The sequence below is a fragment of the Rutilus rutilus genome (assembly GCF_951802725.1).
Source record: "Rutilus rutilus genome assembly, chromosome: 19".
Classification (NCBI taxonomy): Eukaryota; Metazoa; Chordata; class Actinopteri; order Cypriniformes; family Leuciscidae; genus Rutilus; species Rutilus rutilus.
In genome coordinates this window covers 24,685,024-24,704,574 of record NC_140232.1, presented here as the reverse complement: position 1 = coordinate 24,704,574, position 19,551 = coordinate 24,685,024, and the positions used below count along the sequence as shown (strand labels likewise).

General features: G+C 37.1%; 1 protein-coding gene across 1 annotated transcript; it reads right to left on the bottom strand.

The window, feature by feature from the left end:
- Nucleotides 1-361: 361 nt before the first annotated feature.
- Nucleotides 362-18,714, bottom strand: myo1f (myosin IF). Its single transcript, XM_084390208.1, has 28 exons — nt 18,524-18,714; nt 14,316-14,447; nt 13,285-13,374; nt 13,083-13,177; nt 12,086-12,173; nt 11,909-11,998; nt 11,679-11,810; nt 10,775-10,909; nt 10,519-10,651; nt 10,179-10,375; nt 10,016-10,096; nt 9,261-9,347; nt 9,093-9,179; nt 8,827-8,994; nt 8,250-8,335; nt 7,917-7,998; nt 7,725-7,831; nt 7,537-7,635; nt 7,132-7,276; nt 6,886-7,000; nt 6,187-6,356; nt 5,658-5,803; nt 3,954-4,100; nt 3,726-3,874; nt 3,578-3,643; nt 1,284-1,500; nt 1,025-1,197; nt 362-942 (listed from the first exon to the last, which is right to left on the bottom strand). Exons 1-28 carry the CDS (start codon nt 18,524-18,526, stop codon nt 866-868), a joined length of 3,297 nt encoding a protein of 1,098 aa, XP_084246334.1. The 5' UTR covers nt 18,527-18,714; the 3' UTR covers nt 362-865.
- Between the last annotated feature and the right edge of the window lie 837 nt (nt 18,715-19,551).

Genomic DNA, 19,551 nt, shown 5'->3' with positions numbered 1-19,551 from the left:
AGACACCTCTTTGTGCCATCCTCTATTCTACTACAAATGCAATCCAAATATCCTATCAAACACGTGTAACGCAGAGATTAGGTGAGGGGGAAAGAAAGACGGAAGAACATGTTTCCATGGTATAGTTCTTTAGGCTTGGTTCCAACTTTCAGGAACAACTATTTACTGGCCAAGAGGCAAAAAAAAAAAAACAATGTCATTGCCTGGAGAGATACTGTATAACGACACACTTCCTGATGCAAACTTGATTAGATTCTCAGTTCGAAAAAAGAGTGAACCGGACACATTGTAATTTACATATTCCATAACTATGATATATATATATATTTTTTTTTTTTTTAAACAAAGCTCTCTTTAATAATGTTAGTACCACAGACATCAATTTATTTTTTTGAGATTGAAGATTTTACACAGAAGAGAAAATAAAATTACAAAAAAGGATCAAACATCATGCAATACATTGAAAATATTTTCTTTCTTTTTTTTTTTTAAATATACAGTTTTCAGAAAATTACACAAAAAATAAGGAAAAGCCTGTGATTGTTGTTCTTCCATTAAAACTGTTCTTGAAAAACTGCACAACAGTGCAGTCAAGTGGTCATTTGTGGGCAGTGCAGAGTCTTTGTAAACAGTGTATGTGCTCTCTTAGCCTGAAAACTGTACCAACAAAATGTTCTATTTTGTAAAAAAAATGTACTTACAAAAATCATCATAAAAAAAAATGTTACAACAAACCCTAAAAGATCTCGTCACTGGCTTGAGTGCAAAATCTCAGAGCCTAGGGAATTCCGTGACCTAGGAGGTTAAAGGTCAAAAGTCAGGTGCTGGTTTCATCAGTGCGGTCTACCTTGCTGGCATGCAGACGTCAGATCTTCTCCACATAGTTCCCAGGAAAGAGACCCTCCTTCCCATGAATCCGCCCTCTCCACCACCCTGATGGATCTACAGGAAAGCCAGAGGAATATTAGAAACAATTCAAGTCTAAATCTAAACCACAGCATTCTTTCTTATTTCCAGGCCTCACCATCAGTGATTAGGTCTATGATATCATTGACGTCAAAGCTAATTTCATCCACATCCTGGCCAAAATACTGATAAAGTGCTCTGCATCGAGGACCCTGCGGTCGGGGCTGAGGTTTGGGACGGCTAGAGGGGGCCGGTGGAGGCCGTTGACTGATGCTCCTTTTCCGCTGCATTCTGGTGAGATTTTAGACTCTTTAGTATTTACAAAAATTGGATTCGAGATGTTTTTTTTGTATTTGCAAGTCTATCCTTTCTCTTACCCTGACATGCCCTGATCAGGCACATTGAGGAAGTCAAGGTTCGTGGACTGATTCTGGGCTGGCCTGGAACCTCTTTGATTCTTCTGTGATCCCAGTTTAGGTAGAGCGTTGCTCGGTGGGGGGTTCTGCCTCATTGGCATGGAGTACGTCACTTCCCTCTGCTGCTGCTGCGGAGCACCAGCCCGGTTAAACTGTGCAGCCCCGTTCTGATGGCCCCCTGTTAGAAATACACATTATATAGAGGGTTACTGGTGTGTATCATATCGATTAGGGTGTCAGCTCAAGTTTTTTTTAGAATATTGTTAAAAATTGTAAAGCCGGACACTACAAATGGGAATAATGTTCATTGCTAAGGTACTGTTGCCCAAGACGACCTTAAAGGGATAGTTCACTTTGAAATAAAATTTTGGTATGTTTTAGCTTACCTCAAGGGCATCCAAGATGTAGGTGTCTTTTTTTCCGCAGTAGTTTCAATTTTGATATTTTTAGGTCAAACCGTTCTTGTCTGTCAGTCATATAATGCAGGTCGATGGTCACTGTCTCAAAACACAAGCATAGAGTCCAAATTAAAACAATTCCCCATCGTCCAAATTAAACAATTCCCCATCGTAAGTACACATTGATGGCCTAAGACACGAAACGAGCGGTTTGTGTGAGAAAACGAACAGTACTATTTATATCGTTGTTATCTCTTGAACACACAGCACACGTCCAAATGATCTGACGGCGTGGGCGGGTATAGATATATAAATAGATGTCGCCTTGGCTACTGCAGTTCATTGGAACGAAACCGTAGCCAAGCGACATCTAGTGTATACATCTATACCCGGCCGTGGGCGGGTATAGATGTATACACTAGATGTCGCCTTCGCTACTGCAGTTCATTGGAACGAAACCGTAGCCAAGGCGACATCTATGTATATATCTATACCCGCCCGCGCCGTCAGATCATTTGGACGTGTGCTGTGTTCAAGAGATAACAACGATATAAATAGTACTGTTCGTTTTCTCACACAAACCGCTCGTTTCGTGTCTTAGGCCATCAATGTGTACTTATGATGGGGAATTGTTTAATTTGGACGATGGGGAATTGTTTTAATTTGGACTCTGTGCTTGTGTTTTGAGACAGTGACCATCGACCTGCATTATATGACTGACAGACAAGAACGGTTTGACCTAAAAATATCAAAATTGAAACTACTGCGGAAACAAAGACACCTACATCTTGGATGCCCTTGAGGTAAGCTAAAACATATCAAAAATTAATTTCAAAGTGAACTATCCCTTTAAGGCCAACCAGAGTAGAATGAGTTTTGAGCGTTGGTTCCTCCTAAGGTTTATTTACTCTCAGGAAGTTTTCTCTTGTAAACAAGAAGTGTGCTTAATTTGTACTGAATGTGCACTTGTTGTACTTTAAATCTTAAAGTTAATATAATATAAAGGCTACTTAAGTGTACTTCAAGAAAGTACACTTTCATGACTTTTTTAACAGACTTAAAAAGTTCACCTTGTAATAATGTCAACTTAAAAGTTACATTTTAAATCATGTTTTACTAATCTTTTGTTGTGTTTTAACCCTTGTGATGTGTTAAAATCCCTATAACACTTGAGATGTTCCCGGTCAAAAATGACCGGCCTGCAAAAAATTGCTTATAAATCTGTCGTTATGCTACCTTATCACCAAATATTGGATTCAATCCTTTTGTCAGCTTGTTTTCTTTCAATTAGGGCAGGTTTTGTATTTATTTTTGACACTGAGGCCCACGATCCATCAGTTTAAAAAATAAAAACAAAACCAAAAATTGTCCAGACCTTAAATTCATTGAAAGTCTTTGGGATGTGCTGGAATAGACTTTACAGAGTGCTTGACTCTTGCATTGTCAAAACAAGATCTTGACCAAAAATGAATGCACCTCTTGATGGAAATAACATCACAGCATATATTTCCATCAAGAGGGTTTTTCTTTTCAATGAATCTGAGGTATGGACTCAGAGGTGCCAATTCATGTGTGAAAATGATTCTTCATTCTCCTTCTTTCTCCATTTTGTCCACACAAGTGTTGCCTTGCCACGGTTGCCTTGTTTTTGTTCATTAGAGATACGGGGCTCTGTAATGCTCCGTAAAGCACAGATCACTACATTAATCAAACTAAATTTTCAAAATTTGGATTCATTTTGCATATAAAACAAGGATTATAGCTACAGCAACTGGAGAATATAAATTTTTCCATGTGATTCAACAGCAGTTACAGTGCAGAATTTCAGCTTGATCCATAAGTTAGGAGTTTTTATACCTCTGTGCTGTGGCTGGCTTCTTCTTCCTCCACCACCACTCTGTGGCATTCCCTTCCTCGTTGGCTCTGGAGAAAAACAAAAATTGAAGCTCAGTGAAGAGTTTTTGTGCAACTGTTGACACTTCATCCACTAAACCATCTCACGTACTGGATGTCTTTGGCAGTCCATCTCCTACAGAGACAGTAAGGGTCTTTCCTGCAGGTTTGATCACAGTTGTCTCAGTCTGTCCCCTCTGGAATACCACCATACGGGTGCCGCCTCCTCCCCAGCCCTCCTTTTTCACATGGAACTCCAGCCTGCACAAAACATTACCATTCATTCATGTTCTGCACTGGAATGAGATCAATGAGAAACGAGAGGGAGAGTAATCGGCACCTATCGCTGAAGTTCAGTGAGAGTTTGCTTCGGGTTTGCTCCTCATAGCGCTTGCACAGCAGACTGATGAACTCGGTCTTAAACATGGACTCCAGCAGACTGTCGTACTCAGTTTCATGAAGGATGAAGAAGTCATCTTGCCTTGTGCTGGAGGGAAATGAACAAAGAAACATTTTTGATTTTTCCAGAAGAAAATATAAAGGTTCACATTCAATATAATTCCAATAATAAGAATTTGCCCAGTGTTTTTAGGGCATTTTCTAGGGTGATCTTGGTCACTGATGCCTTAAATACACTACTGTCAAAAGTTTGGGGTCAGTAAAAAGAACGCTTTCACTCAAGGATGCATTAAACTGATCAAAAGAGACAGTTAAGACATTTATAATGTTACAAAAGATTTCTTTGAACTTTCTATTCATCAAACAATCCTAAAAAATGTATGACGATTTCATAATAATACGCGTTTCTTGCACCAAATCAGCATATCAGAATAATTTCTGAAGGATCATATGACACTGAAGACTGGAGAAATGGCTGCTGAAAATTCAACCTATATTATTATCAACCAAATTATTTCAACCTATAATCAAAATAGAAAACAGTTATTTTAAATTCTAATAAAATGTCATTTTTAATCAAACAAATGCAGCCTTGGTGAGCATAAGAGAATTCTTTCAAAAACATTTTACCCCCATCAATAAGCCTTCATCGACACCAAAACTTGTTCCTTTTAACTTTATATTAATAGATATCATTCCATATTATCATTTTAAGTATAAAATATGTAAAGCATTTTTGGGTGTGACTGCGAAAAGAAACCATGTCAAAGAAGACCTAACAACAAATGTATAAATTAAATCCAACAAACGATGTTTTATCATAAACCAGGCAAAACTCATGTGCACAGCTCAAATGGTGCTGGACGACTTATATCTCGAAGAAGAAGAATTATGAGCAATTAAGGACAGAAAAATGAAAGAGGACATGACTGATGAGATCACAAAGCACAGAAAATGTTATTATCGACTCTGTAATTAATTTGCACATTATCTTCATGCGTCTTTGATAAATTATCATTATACATCATCATCATGAGTAGACAAACAACATCCGTGACCCTCTTGTTCAACCCCCCCTCCCCCCCTACTTTCATTATCTCTCAGACTTGACATATATGGCAGAAAAAAATGAACTGAGCCGCCATAAATATGAACTCATTTCCTGTTTGCTAATTTCCTTTTTGCACTTTTGCAAATAGTTGGACCCCGCAGAACTTCCGTATAAGCTCTTCTGGTCTGGAGGCTTGTTTGTTTCTCACAGTAATAAATCTGCATGTAAAGCACGACTGTGTATAAAGTATACACAGCATAAACGAGCAGCTTTACCGCATTAGCTCAGGCCCAAACAGAAGAATACAGAACGAAATAACACAGGTTTTCACAACAGCTGTATTGTAGATAAATATGCAATGCCTTTGACATATGCAGTTGAGACTATTATAGAGAAAAACCTTTTTACAAGTGGAATATTTCCACATTAACAAATTTTCTTCACAGCTGATCCCTCTTAAATGAGCAATTGCTACAAAAAGCCTTGAAATAGCAATGTCACTATATTCTGACTTATATGGGATTCATGTGGTTCCAGCACAATTACATGTACAGTTTATACCTTTAAAACGGGCAATATGAGGCAGCAACTTACCTCAAAGAGATCGAACGGACGCTAGAAATGTCCAGTCTTCTTTTCAGAACTTCCTTTATCAGGCCCTTCTCTGGTCCTTTCTTTATCTTTTCCCGACCGATTAGGTAGATGGATTTCGGTGACAGTATTAGATCTCTCTTTATAGACTAAAAAAATCAACAAAAAAATGATTACAGCTTATTTTTGCCCTTATTTAATCTATTTTAAATAATAAATAACTAATATTAAGCAGCACAACCGTCTTTAAGATTGATTATTAGAAATGTTTATTGAGCAGCAAATCAGCATATTAGAATGATTTTTGAAGAATCAAGTGACACTGAAGACTAAAATAATGATGCTGAAAATTCAGCTTTACCATCACAGGAATACACTGCATTTTTAAATATAAGAAATAGAAAACGGGTATTTTAAATATTTCACATTATTGCTGTTTTTAATGCTTTTGATCAAATAAATACATCCTTAATGAGCATAAGAGACTTCTTTTAGAAACAGTAAATATAATGTTTACTAATTAGTTTCTCACCTTGAACCTACGGTCAAACTTGTTGACCGAGTCTGCAAAGTCAACCCGCTCCCTCTTGGCCATGAACTGCCGGAGTTCAGGCTTCTCTTCCATGCCCAGGTAATCGCCAACGAAGTTCCTGTTTATACTATTCCTACGTCGTTCTTTAAAGTTATACAGTATATCAGAGGCTAAAAAATGAGAAAGACAGAGAGAGAGAAAAATAAGTGTGCAACCTCACGTGCAATTTGCTATTACAGGGTATACCATATGTTATGTAAACATTAAAAAACAGAAATGTAGTTAAAGGTATAGTGGAGGATCTTTCCGAATTTTAGATAAGACCCGCCCTCTCCACTTTTTGAACAAGTTTGATTAATTCACCAGAATGATTGACAATTAGGAGGACCAATAGTATAGGTGATCCATCCGAAAGTAAAAAATCCTCCACTATACCTTTAATAAATACATTTATTTAATTTCAATACTGAAAATAATCACTTAAAATAGTTAGGTATGATTAAAAATGTATTATCGTACCCAATGTTTGTGTGTGCTGTGTATTTTTATGCTTATTAAACAACCCTGCCGTTAGCTTAGCAACATGCTAACGGCAAACTCTTTTGAAATCAATGGGAATCATTTACAAGGTTCTATGACCTTGTAAGGACCTCTTAGGATGCTGCTTGTGTGGGCTAGGTTTTATAGACTTATATTCACCTTCCTCCCGCATCTGTTCATATTTCCTCCGGGCGATGTATTTCCTCCATGCCTTTTGGATGGTTCTGGCAAATGTGTCAAACTTCCTCTCTCGCATCTCCTCCAGCAAAAATAGCTACAATTAGGAGTTGAAATAAGAAATGTTTAAGGTTATGTCAGGATTTGTTAAATTATGTTTAATGTTTTTTTTTTTAGGCCTTGATTGTATGGTTGGAGTTGACTTTTTAGGTGATTTCTGAGCCTCACCGACTCTGGATTCTTGATGAAGACTTTGGTGCGGCCCATTTGGTACTGATCCGTGTCCATGTTTACACAACGCAAGAGGTGCAAAACGCCCTGCTGTTCCGCACCACGCCAATGTGGCCACGTCTCCGCTGTTAGGATGGCATACCTAGCAAAACACAAGTGTGAATCAGTTACCTGAGATCAACACACTTCGTCCGCCCTATGATTAACACCCCAGCGATATTTCCACTGAGATTAACACCTGAGGCTAATTTATTTGAGCTCCCTCACTTGAGGTTAATTCACTTAACTGGAAAACCCCAGAGCTAAGTCAAGTATTGGACTGCAGTACTACTAAAATGTCCATATAAAAACACATTTGCAATGATATTTTACGACCAAACATTATTTCAAGCTTACTCTTACCTCTGTAAAAACTTCTGGAAGACTCTACGATAGGCAAAGCCTGCACGTCGTACCCTAATATTTTCCCTTAAGCCAAGATATTCCACCTGATGTTTCGCTCTGGGAACATAAAAAGGAAATTTATGAATATCACGTGATCTTTGCATAATATCTGGAGTCTGAGCATGATGTTATATTGAACGACTCACCTGCTCTCCTCCCAGTCCTTGGGCCTCTTGGTCTCGTTGGGTTTGATGCAGCGGATATAGTGTGGTGTGCACTTCATCAGTGTGCTAACCAACTCATTGGCTTGCCTCTGTGGGCCAGACAGTCAGTGAGTGACTAAAGAAAATATGACAGGTATGCTGATCCTCAGAGTTTAATAAGGACATTGGTCTTACTTTGATCTTCGAGCTAGCAGTGGATGGTCTACCTTTCTTTTCCGTGTTGAGGTTTTCTGGGAAGAGGCTTTGGATGAAGTCGCTGCAATGCCAGAGAAATAAATATTTTTGGATGTTTGTAACATGTTGATTAAGGTTACGGGAAAAGTGAATATGTCAATTGGCTGGTGTTTTCCAAGAGGAGAAAAAGAGTTCTTTCAGCGAAAATTGATTATGCTCATCTTTCTTTGACTTTCCATTACATTATATTCTCTAACCTTTACCAGACCTAAACACAGCCTAACAATATGGACTGTGCTTCCAAGGAGAGAGAAATAGAGAAATAGCACTTACTATTGGCTGCTCTGCATCAGTTCTATGAGATCAGGGAAAAGGACGTCTCTGTTTCTCTCGCAGAAACCGTTGATATCGTACGACACCTGATTTAAAGAAGTACTTAGTAAGAAGAAATTTAGTAGTGCTACAGCACTGTATGTATTTGAAAGTCTCTTGTGCTCACCAAAGCTGCATTTATTTGATCAAAAATACAAAAAAAAAAAAAAAATGTATCAAAATATTACAATTTAAAATAACTGTTTTCTATTTTAATATATTTTCAAATTTAATTTATTCCTGTGACGGCAAAGTTTAGCCACCAGTAATTACTCCAGTCTTCAGCGTCACATGATCCTTCGGAAATCATTTTAATATGCTGCTCAAGAAACTTATTGTTATTATTATCAATGTTGAAAACAGATGTGCTGCTTAATATTTTTGAGGAAACCATGTTTTTTTTTTCTTTGATGAATATTTATTTGAAATAGAAATCTTTTGTGACATTATAAATGCATTTACTGTCACTTTTGATCATTTAATGCATCATTGCTGAATACAAGTATTAATTTCTTGGAACAAAAGTCATAACACACACCTTGCCAGCGTAGTGGTGAATGACAAAACCCGAGTTCCAGTTGTTGAAGTGTTCGTGCGTCCCCACAGCAGCCTGTAGCTTCTGAAGCAGAGTTATATCAACACCCTCTTTGGTGGCGTGCATGGTGGCACACACATCATCCAGCACACTCATGATGCCAGGAGGATTCTGGGATTAAGGGGGAATGGAGTTAAGCAAATAAAACAATTATATCATTATGAATTACTATCAATATTAAATATAGCACAGCCCCTTTGCAGGCTTACCAGTTTATTTTCTATTAAGTCACACACAACTTTGTTGTTAAAGTATTCTATGGGTGTCCATTTGATGCCCTCCTGTACATACTCTTCCTGTGGGAGGTAAAAACAGTCTGTCAGATCGGTCAGGACAGAAACTAGTGAAAAGTGTAATGAATGATTTGTTTTTTGTACCTGTTCTGCTTTCAGTGTCAATTCAATAAAGATCTGCTGCAACTTTTCATTCACAAAGTTGATACAGAACTGTTCAAAACCATTCCTCTAAAATAAAAAGATAATTATTATTATTAATTATATGAATTTAATTCAATACAATTTTCGCAGAATGTTACTTTTTTATGCATATAAAAAAAAAAAACACAAAATACACTAATGTTCAAAAGTTTGGGGGCTAATGGCCTGTGCACACCAGAACGATAACTATAAAAATAACTATTAGCGTTCACACCAGCGGACAATATCGTTCTGTTTATTATAAGCACGTTGCAGTTCAGCCGCTTTAAATGCTCGAGTTTGTTACAGCAGGATAGATTCTGATTGGCTGTTAATGTTTTTATCGTTCATCAGCTGGATAAAATAGTTCTGAAAGTGATTCCAACTATATCGGTTCTCTGTGCCTTTTTGTTATACCTGTGGTGTGAACTCTGCTATTCTTTTATATTAAGAACGATTTTTAGAACTAGATCTTTTTCATTATCTTTATAGTTATTTTCCTTGGTGTGAATGGAGCCTTAAGACTTTTTTAAAAATGTTTTTGAAAGAAGTCTCTTATGCTTAAATTTGAAATTATTTGATAAAAAAAAATAACCCCTTACTGACCCCAAGCCTCTGAATGGAAGTGTAGATTTACAGTCAGTTAAAATGACAAATATGCCTTATTGACTGATTAATTGACCCAATCACAATCAATGAAAGGAAAGAATACTTACTTGGAAAATCTCAAATCCATAAATATCCAGAACGCCAACACTGAGCTCTTCAGTGGGTTTCTGTATGGCTTTATTTATTGCCTGCTCAGACAGAGAAAGACAAAAAAAAATTACCCTTTTTCCCAACTAATGGTTACTGTGTGTTCATATGTCATTCACTAACCTCAACTAGGTAGTCAAACAGACGGGCATAGAGGGCTTTGGATAGAGCGTCACGCGTGTGACACGCTTGTTCCCTGTTCAGTGTCACGTCGATGGATTCAGATTTACCACCCCATTTGGAGTCCATTTTCCTGCTGGTGATTTTCTCCTGTAGACGGTTCTGGTCGATGCCCAGCAAGTAGGCAGGGAAAGCCAATACTGGGTTGAAAGCAGGGTAAAAGATGTCAGTGCGACTGCGAAGTCTGACAAAATATTTTTGAAGATAGAAATTAAGATGGCGATCAATGGTGATCTCAAAACAGCAAACAGGGAAGCATTTACTTCATCTGCATATCACTTACAGTCCGTGCTTTCCACTTGCCCGTAGTTTCCCACCTCAATGAAACTGATGGCGCCCAGATGTAAGATGCCAGCTACAATCTGCAGTACCTGCCTCTGAACAATGTCTGGTATGCCTATCACCTGCATGGCTTCCTGTAGACCAAATCATCAAAACTCAAGGTGGCTGGAACTGACAAACTTTGCTACTTTTAATGTATTTGGTTCATGGAGGTGACACATTTAATCTGGCATGATAATACTGATGAAATTATGTACCATGGTTTCCTGGAAGTCCTTGCTGTCGTTAGTTCCATCCACCTTGTATGTTCCAGACTGGTTCAGGTAGTAGTAGTAATCTGGGGTCATAATTCCCAATTCTTCCTTTTGCTGAGGCGTGCATCCATCTATTAGCTAAAAACAGAGTGGTGGTTTATTCAATATCTATTCATATGACCCATCAGTCTTACGTGAAAATTGTGTGTGTTCAACATGAATGTTGTTGTTTTTTATTCTATGAATTCTTTCTAGATGCAACTCTGGGAAAAAATATTACATATTTTTATTAAATATTTCATATATTTAAATGATAAATATATTAAATATTACACATTTCATTTATTTTTGATTGTGACAGTGGGATTTTTTTTCTTTTTCTTTGTTGTTCTGTAGTTATTTTATTTAAATTTTCTTTTCTGTTATTTTTAAACCCTGTTCAACAAAAAAAGGGAAAAAAGAAATTGACAAAAAAAGCTATTTTTTTGAGACCGTGGTAAATTATTTTGAAAAAGAAAATTTATTTCAGAAATGTAATATTTAAGACACTATGTATTTCTATTATTTTTCCAGAAGTCACTAATAATAAATATTTATATATTAAATAATTATTTAAATATTACATATTTAATGATTTTTTTATGTGACTGATGTGGTTTTTTTTTGTGTGTGTGTGTGTGTGTGTGTGTGTTTTACTCCCTTTTTCCTGATCTGTAGTTTTTCTAAACACTGTTAAACTCAAAACAAAACAAAACAAAAAAATGACAAAGCTTTTTTTGAGACCTCGGTGGCTCACTTTGAAAAAACATTATTTCAAAAATGTAATATTTAAGACACAGTCTAAACAAAGATATGCTCCTATAATTAGAAAAAGGTAATAGAATAACCCAAATTTTCTCTTTCCTACCTGGTAGAAGATGTGAAAGCTCCTTTCATTTTCATTCTGGCTCACGACTCTTGATTTTTCCAGCAGGAAGTTGGAGATCTTCCCTCCGTCTGGCTCTCCTCCTCGACTAAACTGGATCTCAAAGTATTTGCCCTGTCAATCGAGCTAGCGTTACTCACAGTAATGGAACACAGGTTTGCGTGTTGTAAATTCATAAGACTGAGCTGGATATATGTGAGTGTGAAACGCACAAAACGGCTTGAATTGTTGTTGCGGACTGTCTTCGCATTGCCAAACGCTTCCAGTAGAGGGTTTGACTGCAGGATAATATCCTTCACATGCTGAACAACAAAAACGACACAGGACAGGTTTTAGAACTAAGACTTGCTTCCTACAAGGTAAAAAAATATTCTAAACACAGATGTTACCTGTACTTTAGCTCCTCCACCTGATACTTTTGATATGTAGCCCATAATGTACTTAGCAGCAACTGTTTTTCCTGCCCCGCTTTCTCCGCTGAAGGAGGTGAACATAACACACGTGTCTTATTCAACATCTTTACATCAGTGCTGTTTGAATTCATATTCTCACATGCCATATTCTTACCCACACACACACACACACACACACACACACAAAGATGATTTTTAATATTAGGGCGTCACTGTCACAGGAAGTTGTGGCTAGTGGCTTTTAAACCTTTTTAATTCTTTAAATACTGTTTAACAGAATTGACAGCACTGGTAAACTGAATAAAATGGCATGTCTACATTTGGCTATCCTCATCCTCATTGGCCGAGACAAAAAAATGGAAGTAGGCAAGGCCTCAGGGCACATCTTGCGAAATGAAGATGTTCCTATTTGGTCAGTCACATACATATTTCGGTGCCAATAATATCCCATAATCATGTTCAGTGGTTGGTTGAAATAATAAAAATGGCATAGTTGAAGGAATTCAATTTAGAAATGTCCTTATTATAGTAATTAAATATTGTTGTGGTTACGTCTAAAGCTCGCTTGATTTGTTCTAGTTCATTAGACGTGATAGTTTGGTGCTTTTGGAAGATACCTTGCAAGGAACCTTAATACAAACTTTGACTGGGCAGTGAGGTAGCAAGGGAGCCATTAATAAACAACATTTCCTAGGTCTTCTTTACTGTCAGCGTAAATCAGGAAGGAAACTATACTAAGAATGGTGACCACTGCTGCAAAGCCTTTTTGTGGGTGTGACAAACCGAGGAAGGAACTGCCAACAGTGAGAACAGGACTAAGTATAAAAAGTGATATCAGCGAATGACACTGATACTGAAATGTGGATCTCTGCAGAAAGTCTTGTGAACACGGGCTTGGGTTTGAATGTGACAAGTTACAGAAGAACATCAAATCTGTGTTGAAACAGACAACACATATCATGTAAGAACAAACCTGATAATAACACATTGATTTTCACTGTCAATCATCATGTTCCTGTACATGTTGTCTGTCAGAGCGTAAACGTGTGGTGGGTTCTCATACTGGGCCTAAAGAAAGAGAGAGATGGCTGTGAATCTGACAATCATGTTAAATGCATGATAAACGTGAGAATTATTGATATAATGACAGCAAGTGTTCATTGTATTTGACCTACAGCTCCCTGGTAGAGCTCAATCTCACGGTCAGTGAAGTACGGCATCTGTTTGAAAGGATTCACCGATATCAAGACAGGCCCTATATAGGTCTTCAAATCACAGTTAAGGACATACCAACAATCCAGTTCAATTCAATCCAATTCTGTTTGCTTCAGTTCAATTCAGTAGAATGCATAGTAGATTATATACTATATAAAAAATGTGGGTGTGGTATTAGTCTCTTCTGCTCACCAATGCTGCAAATATTAAAATATTGTGAAATATTATCACAATTGAAACATCTCTTTTCTATTTTAATTTATTTTAAAATCTTATTTATTCCTGTGATGGTAAAGCTGAATTTTTCAGCATCATTACTCCAGTCTTCAGTGTCACATGATACTTCAGAAATCATTTGGTGATATATATATATATATATATGAAGAGTTCAGATGCAAAAGCCTCTAAGTGCCATCTGAAATTTTCTTCTAGAATGATCATTTTTATGAAGCTCGTATATTTAAGTTCAGTAATTTCACTTAAATGACAATTAATAGGTAATTTTCATTCCCATTTAAGTGGAATTACTGAACTTAAATATACAAACTTGATAAAAATGATCATTTTAGAAGAAAATTTCAGATGGCACTTAGAGGCTTTTGCATCTGAACTCTTCATATATATATATATATAAAAATTTATGTTAAGTGTATTATAGTAGTTATAATCAGTTATTAAGTTCCATAACTGACATATTAACTGCTTAGCCGCATAGATGTCAGACAGTCAGTCAGCATTTTCTGCGAATGGACCAAAATAAAGTTTTCATGTAACACAACAAAGAGTGGCTACTTAGCGTCCTGTAAAATCAGGAAGTGAGTGTGTGCTAACTGTTGAGACACACATAAACAAAAGAGGAAGACAAAACTTCTAATCAACCTTCTGTGAGTGACCATACAGCCTTTACAACACATGCAGTGCTAACTGATCAGTTGAGAGGAGTGTAACAATCCAGACTAGAGTGATTTAATCCCTTGGAGATCAAGGATACAAAGATGTAGTCGTCCATGTATCTCTTTTTGAGATTTTCCACGATGGCATCTTCGGTGATTTTGGAGAGAAGCACCATGTCATCAACACCACTCTGCTTGACATTCTGGCTCTGCCAGTGATACTTACTGGCCTGAAGGAGAGATGATACAAAGAGAGAGAAAATAGAGTCACAACTTCCATTTATCAGCCAACTTGAATGGCTAATGACTTAACCAAAGAAATGTACGACAAAGATGTGAGTTTACGTCCTTGTCGAAATAGACAGAAGTTGTAGTCCTTTTATAGCAACTGATGTTTTTTTGTTTTTTTTTTAAAGCAAACAACTGTTTAACTACAAACATTATACTTTCTAAATCCTAAACTACTATTTCTAAATACCCATACAAAATTCTTGAGGGACTCCTTTATGACTACAAACTGAACAGGTCTACAGGAAGGAATTTATAAGTCAGAAGAGCTTATGCGGTTGTTAGAGTGTAAATCTAACATGAAATGATATCCACAGCCCGTTTTACTTACATGAAGCACATTTACTTCTTTTTCAAACCCATCGTTGATATTATTAACGTTTTTTATTACCATCAAATTGGTTGCATTAGTGACATTAAATTACTGTGTAAACCCAACAGGAAACACCAAACAGCTGATTTTTTCCCCTCATAACTAAGGCATTATGTTACCCTTTTACTTCTTACTAAGGAACAAGATTCTTAGCTAGCATACTGCACTGATATTCAAGTGAGGAAAAGACCCTGCCATGGGAAAACTGAAGGTCATGTCCGACTTGCAGCATCCAGTTCCTCTTTCAGTTTTCCCTGTTGCTGAAGTATTTACCACCATACCTAACCGCTGGTGATTGCAGATAGAGAAGGAGAGAAACTAAAAGTTGAACCGAGAAGATGTGCATCTGTATACATGAATGTACTTGTTTTAACAGGAGACACGATCTTCATAAATACAAAGTCAAAAACATGTTGTTTCTAAAAATGACGGACGCAAAAAAGAATGTTTTAAACTTCGGATTTTAAATTCTATAAAATAAATACAATTGATAAAAATAAAATTCTCACTATACTGGATTTTACACAGACTGACCAACCCAATAAAACAATAATATAAAATAATAATAATAGGGCTCTGCTGAGCTACAGGTAAGGGTAAGCTAAAGTAGTTAATAAAAAATGTTTCAACGCATGTTTGGTTTAACAAACCCACAGTTGGTTTAAATGTTTAAATGACATTTTAAAACCCAAATGGTTGGGCTTGACTATATTTGACCCGGACATGGGTTGAAACGACAGCATTTTTTTAGAGAGTAGGTTCTGTCATTAACGCACATTGGAATTGGTCTAGTCTGATTCTGATTAACCCAATTTTTTTTTAATTATGGGTGATTGAAATTAGGTGTTTTTTTGTGGTTATAAGGACAGGAAACCACAGATAGTTACCAAGCAACAAGCAACAGATGTAAGGAAGTTATAGATCAGCTGTGTCACATTTGGATGCATTACATACCTCTAAAGGTTATGACTTACTTAGCATAATCAACTGATATAACATCTCTCAACATAATTTGAAAAAGAATACAACTGTATGCTATATATAATATAACAAGCATGAGATGCACAATTCAACAGTTTTATATAATAAGACAATAGAGAAAGCGCTCCAAAGCTAGCATTGAAGAGGTTGAAGCTCTCATTACAGGGTTCACATTCATTTTTGCATTTAAATTTGAGGTAAACCAGATTTTTCTATATAAGCTTCTTAAAGCATATTTGTTTTTGATGTGTTGCACCATAAGGAAGCTGTGAAACATTTTCTGGGTTTGTGGTCTGAATTCCTGGCCTTTGTTTCGACCACAGCTCAAACATCACACATGGAGCGTGGTCATGGTATATGAGCTACAGCTAAGTGTTGTTTGATGGACGCGAGAGTTTCTGAAAATACATATCTCTTTTATTGAAGAGATAACAGGCTACATAATGTTCATAATGTCTTGTCTTAGGAGCATTAGGACCATGAAGATTACAGCCACATTTTTTTCACTCATTGTACTGCAATCACTATATAAAGGTGACCTATTTCTGAATGACATCACTAATGTTCAAAATTGGAAAATGCTCGATCAGTGGAAAACACCTTCATGATCTTTATATTCTAAAACTGGCGAATGAAAACCATAGCGGGTTATTCAGATAATAAACATACTGAAATAGCTGATATGCTATGAAGGGGAAAGGAAATTATAATTCACCACCTGATGAGCAAAACAAAAATGAATGAATCAACCACACTGGTTTGCTGATGTCTGTGCTGAGGTAAAGAACTAATATAATGATAGAGCAGATGGAAACTGCATCCAAATATGCTTACTTCCCTAATTTAAAGTAAGTGAAAAATGAACAGTATTTACAGTACTCCTAAAATAGTAGGTGAAAAGTAGCCAGATGACCAACTTCTTCCAGCAAGATTTTAAAGTACGCATCCAATGGAAACTTTATCATCCCATGAGGCCACAGGGAGAGGATTTGTGAAAGGCAGTGAAGCAGCATAACTGACGCTGGTAGGTCACATGATAATTACAATGATGAATGTAGTACATTCTGATTACATTCATATTATATAGAACACAAAAGTGTCTCAGAGGTTGTTTTGGAGCCCAATGAATTACATTTTATGGTCAAAAACTGTTAACAATATCACCAGTGTTACTCTTTCCTATTAGAACTAGATGGTAATAGCCAAAATAAGCGGAAAATGCTTGACCAGCGGAAAACACCTTCATCCACTGATCTTCATATTCCAAAATGTTATAATACAAATCACTCTGAGTCATTTAGAAATGTAAGATGTTGAAATAGCTGATATGCTCTATTGGTATAAGGGAAGAGGAACTACATCTAATTCATAATTGAGAGACAGTTCACAAATCTGTACACATTTTTTTTCTTTTTTTTTTGGGGAGAAATGTTTCAGTTTGGTTTGTTTTTGTCCATACAATGAAAGTCAATGGGATTTGGGGTTGCTTTCATTTTATGCTCAAAAACAGCTGGAATATTTTTCATAATACCTTCTCTTTTGTGTTCCATGACAATCATGAGATGATATTCATTTTTACAATGTGGATCAACTTTGCATCCATCATCTGACCAGTGGTGGAAGTTGTAGGCCAGTTCTGGTGGATCTATTAAGTACAGTTTATGAAAGACACAAACTTCAGAAAGCTGTAGAAGTGTTGAGGAAGTTCCGAGACAGGAACCGCAAGTCCCCTCTGACATACTTCCCCTCATCCACCCACCTCTGGGTGCTGTTGCGAAAAAATCCTCTGTAAAACTCTCGCCACATAGTCAAACGCTCACTTCCTTCAGAAGCACCACCCCTGTCCCAATCTGCTTTCAGCTACCTAACTGCTTTAACCCTGACATCACGAAAGCCCTCAGTATCACCTTACCAAAGGAAACGTGAACATCTCACCAGTTTGAAAGCATCAGGTTTTGATGAACAACAAAATGAAAGTGACATGTGAAGTCCAAGTATTGTAATCCATGCAAGTTAGTGCACACACTAACTTGCGGAGTAGTGGGTAGAGAACACACACACACTGCAAACCGTGGACACACACACCCGGAGTGATTGGGGGTTAGGTGCTCATTTCCTGCCGGTATTGAGAATCGAACCCGCAACCTTCAGGTTTCCAGTCTGACTCTCTAACCATTAGGCCACGACTGCCCCCAAGTGCACTCTGGTAATAAATATACAGAATAAAAGCTACAAATACTTATGGTAAATTAAACCTTGCCTGATAACTGAGGTTAATCGGCTTCCATTTAAGGAGTGGTTTGAGTTCACATTTGTGTGATGCTGTTCTTAGAACTTCCTTTTCAGTTAGTTTCACTCATCCTAAACGAGTCGTCTCAAGCTTTTGACTTTACAGAGGAAACTTCAAATTAGCACCAACAGTTGTGTTATGAGTACAATGAGGAACGTATATTTCTATATACTCTTATTTACAGGCATATCCCAGAATAGCTCAAAAAAGACAAGGGGTTGTTTAATCAACAAGGGGTCTTTTTTAGGAGGCAACAAATAGGTTTAGATTTTACAGTCAGATGTGCTGTGAGTCCAAATGAGCCATAAGTAAAAGTCAAAAGAGAACTTATTAAACATCTAATTGCAATGATAAACCTCAAGTGAACACATTACCATTATGCCGGTGCTGTTCGTTTCTCCTCCTTTGTGGTTCTTCCTTTGATGAGTGTGACAATCCAAAGGTTTCTCAGCAACCTGCCATGACCAGTAGACTCTACAGCACAAGAGCAGAAAGTTTAGAGAAGGGAAGCAGACTGTGACAAGCACTGAGCACAGATCACAGATCACTTCCTCAAACTCCCACAACCCTTAGGTGAGACATGAAGTTGCATGCTCTCTCACCACAGGCTGTACACACGCATACACGCCTACAAACAGAGAGGACCCATAATTGGTCAAACTCATGTCCCTCATGTTCATGCCAAACCAATAATGTGTCGCAGGTTCCAGGTCAGCCGTTACTCTGAGGTGTGTGACAGGATGCAGCCCCTCCTGCTGAATGGATGACAAACTACAAAAGATACAGAAACGATAAAGTCATCCTGCAAAACACCAAAACTGAACACACCCTCACTCACGTTTAATCTGTATACAGTTCTAAAAACAAAACAGATCTGGTTTGAGAGTTAAAGAGGCCTCCACAGCCTCAAGTCACATGGCCTGAAAATGCAAAACAAAGCTGAACTTTAGGGCCATGGGAACATAATCTGGCACTGCAACAGAAATATTGTTTTTGAGGTTTATTTTTTATATTCAATACAGAAAAGAAATATATTGCAGATACAACCAATGTATGTGACAACCCGCATGACAAAGAAACGACGTGACAAGTCTGAGGTTTGTATGTGACAGACATAAAAGTCTGTGAAAACCAAATCTCAATGAAAATGTAAGAAATGGATTTAATACAGATCAAATGAAACATTGCATATTATTTGTACACAATGCATGTTTTTATTCAGCATTTCAAATCCATTTCAACTGGTCTACATATAATTCGGAGGGCAAAAACTACATCACAGGCACATGACGGTACAGCATGTTACTGAGTAGCATGTGAAAATCAACATTAAAAAAAGTCCTCAAAAAAAGTGTGACTGCATTTCCAAAGTGAATCTACAGTTATTGCAAATGTAGCAACA

What these genes read in the sequence shown, in the direction of transcription:
- myo1f (XM_084390208.1), bottom strand. An exon ending in ACAACAATTCAAGCCGTTTT is followed by an intron (nt 11,811 to 11,908) that starts GTGCGTTTCACA and finishes CTCGATTGACAG; the next exon opens with GGCAAATACTTTGAGATCCA. An exon ending in CATAGACCTAATCACTGATG is followed by an intron (nt 943 to 1,024) that starts GTGAGGCCTGGA and finishes GCTTTCCTGTAG; the next exon opens with ATCCATCAGGGTGGTGGAGA.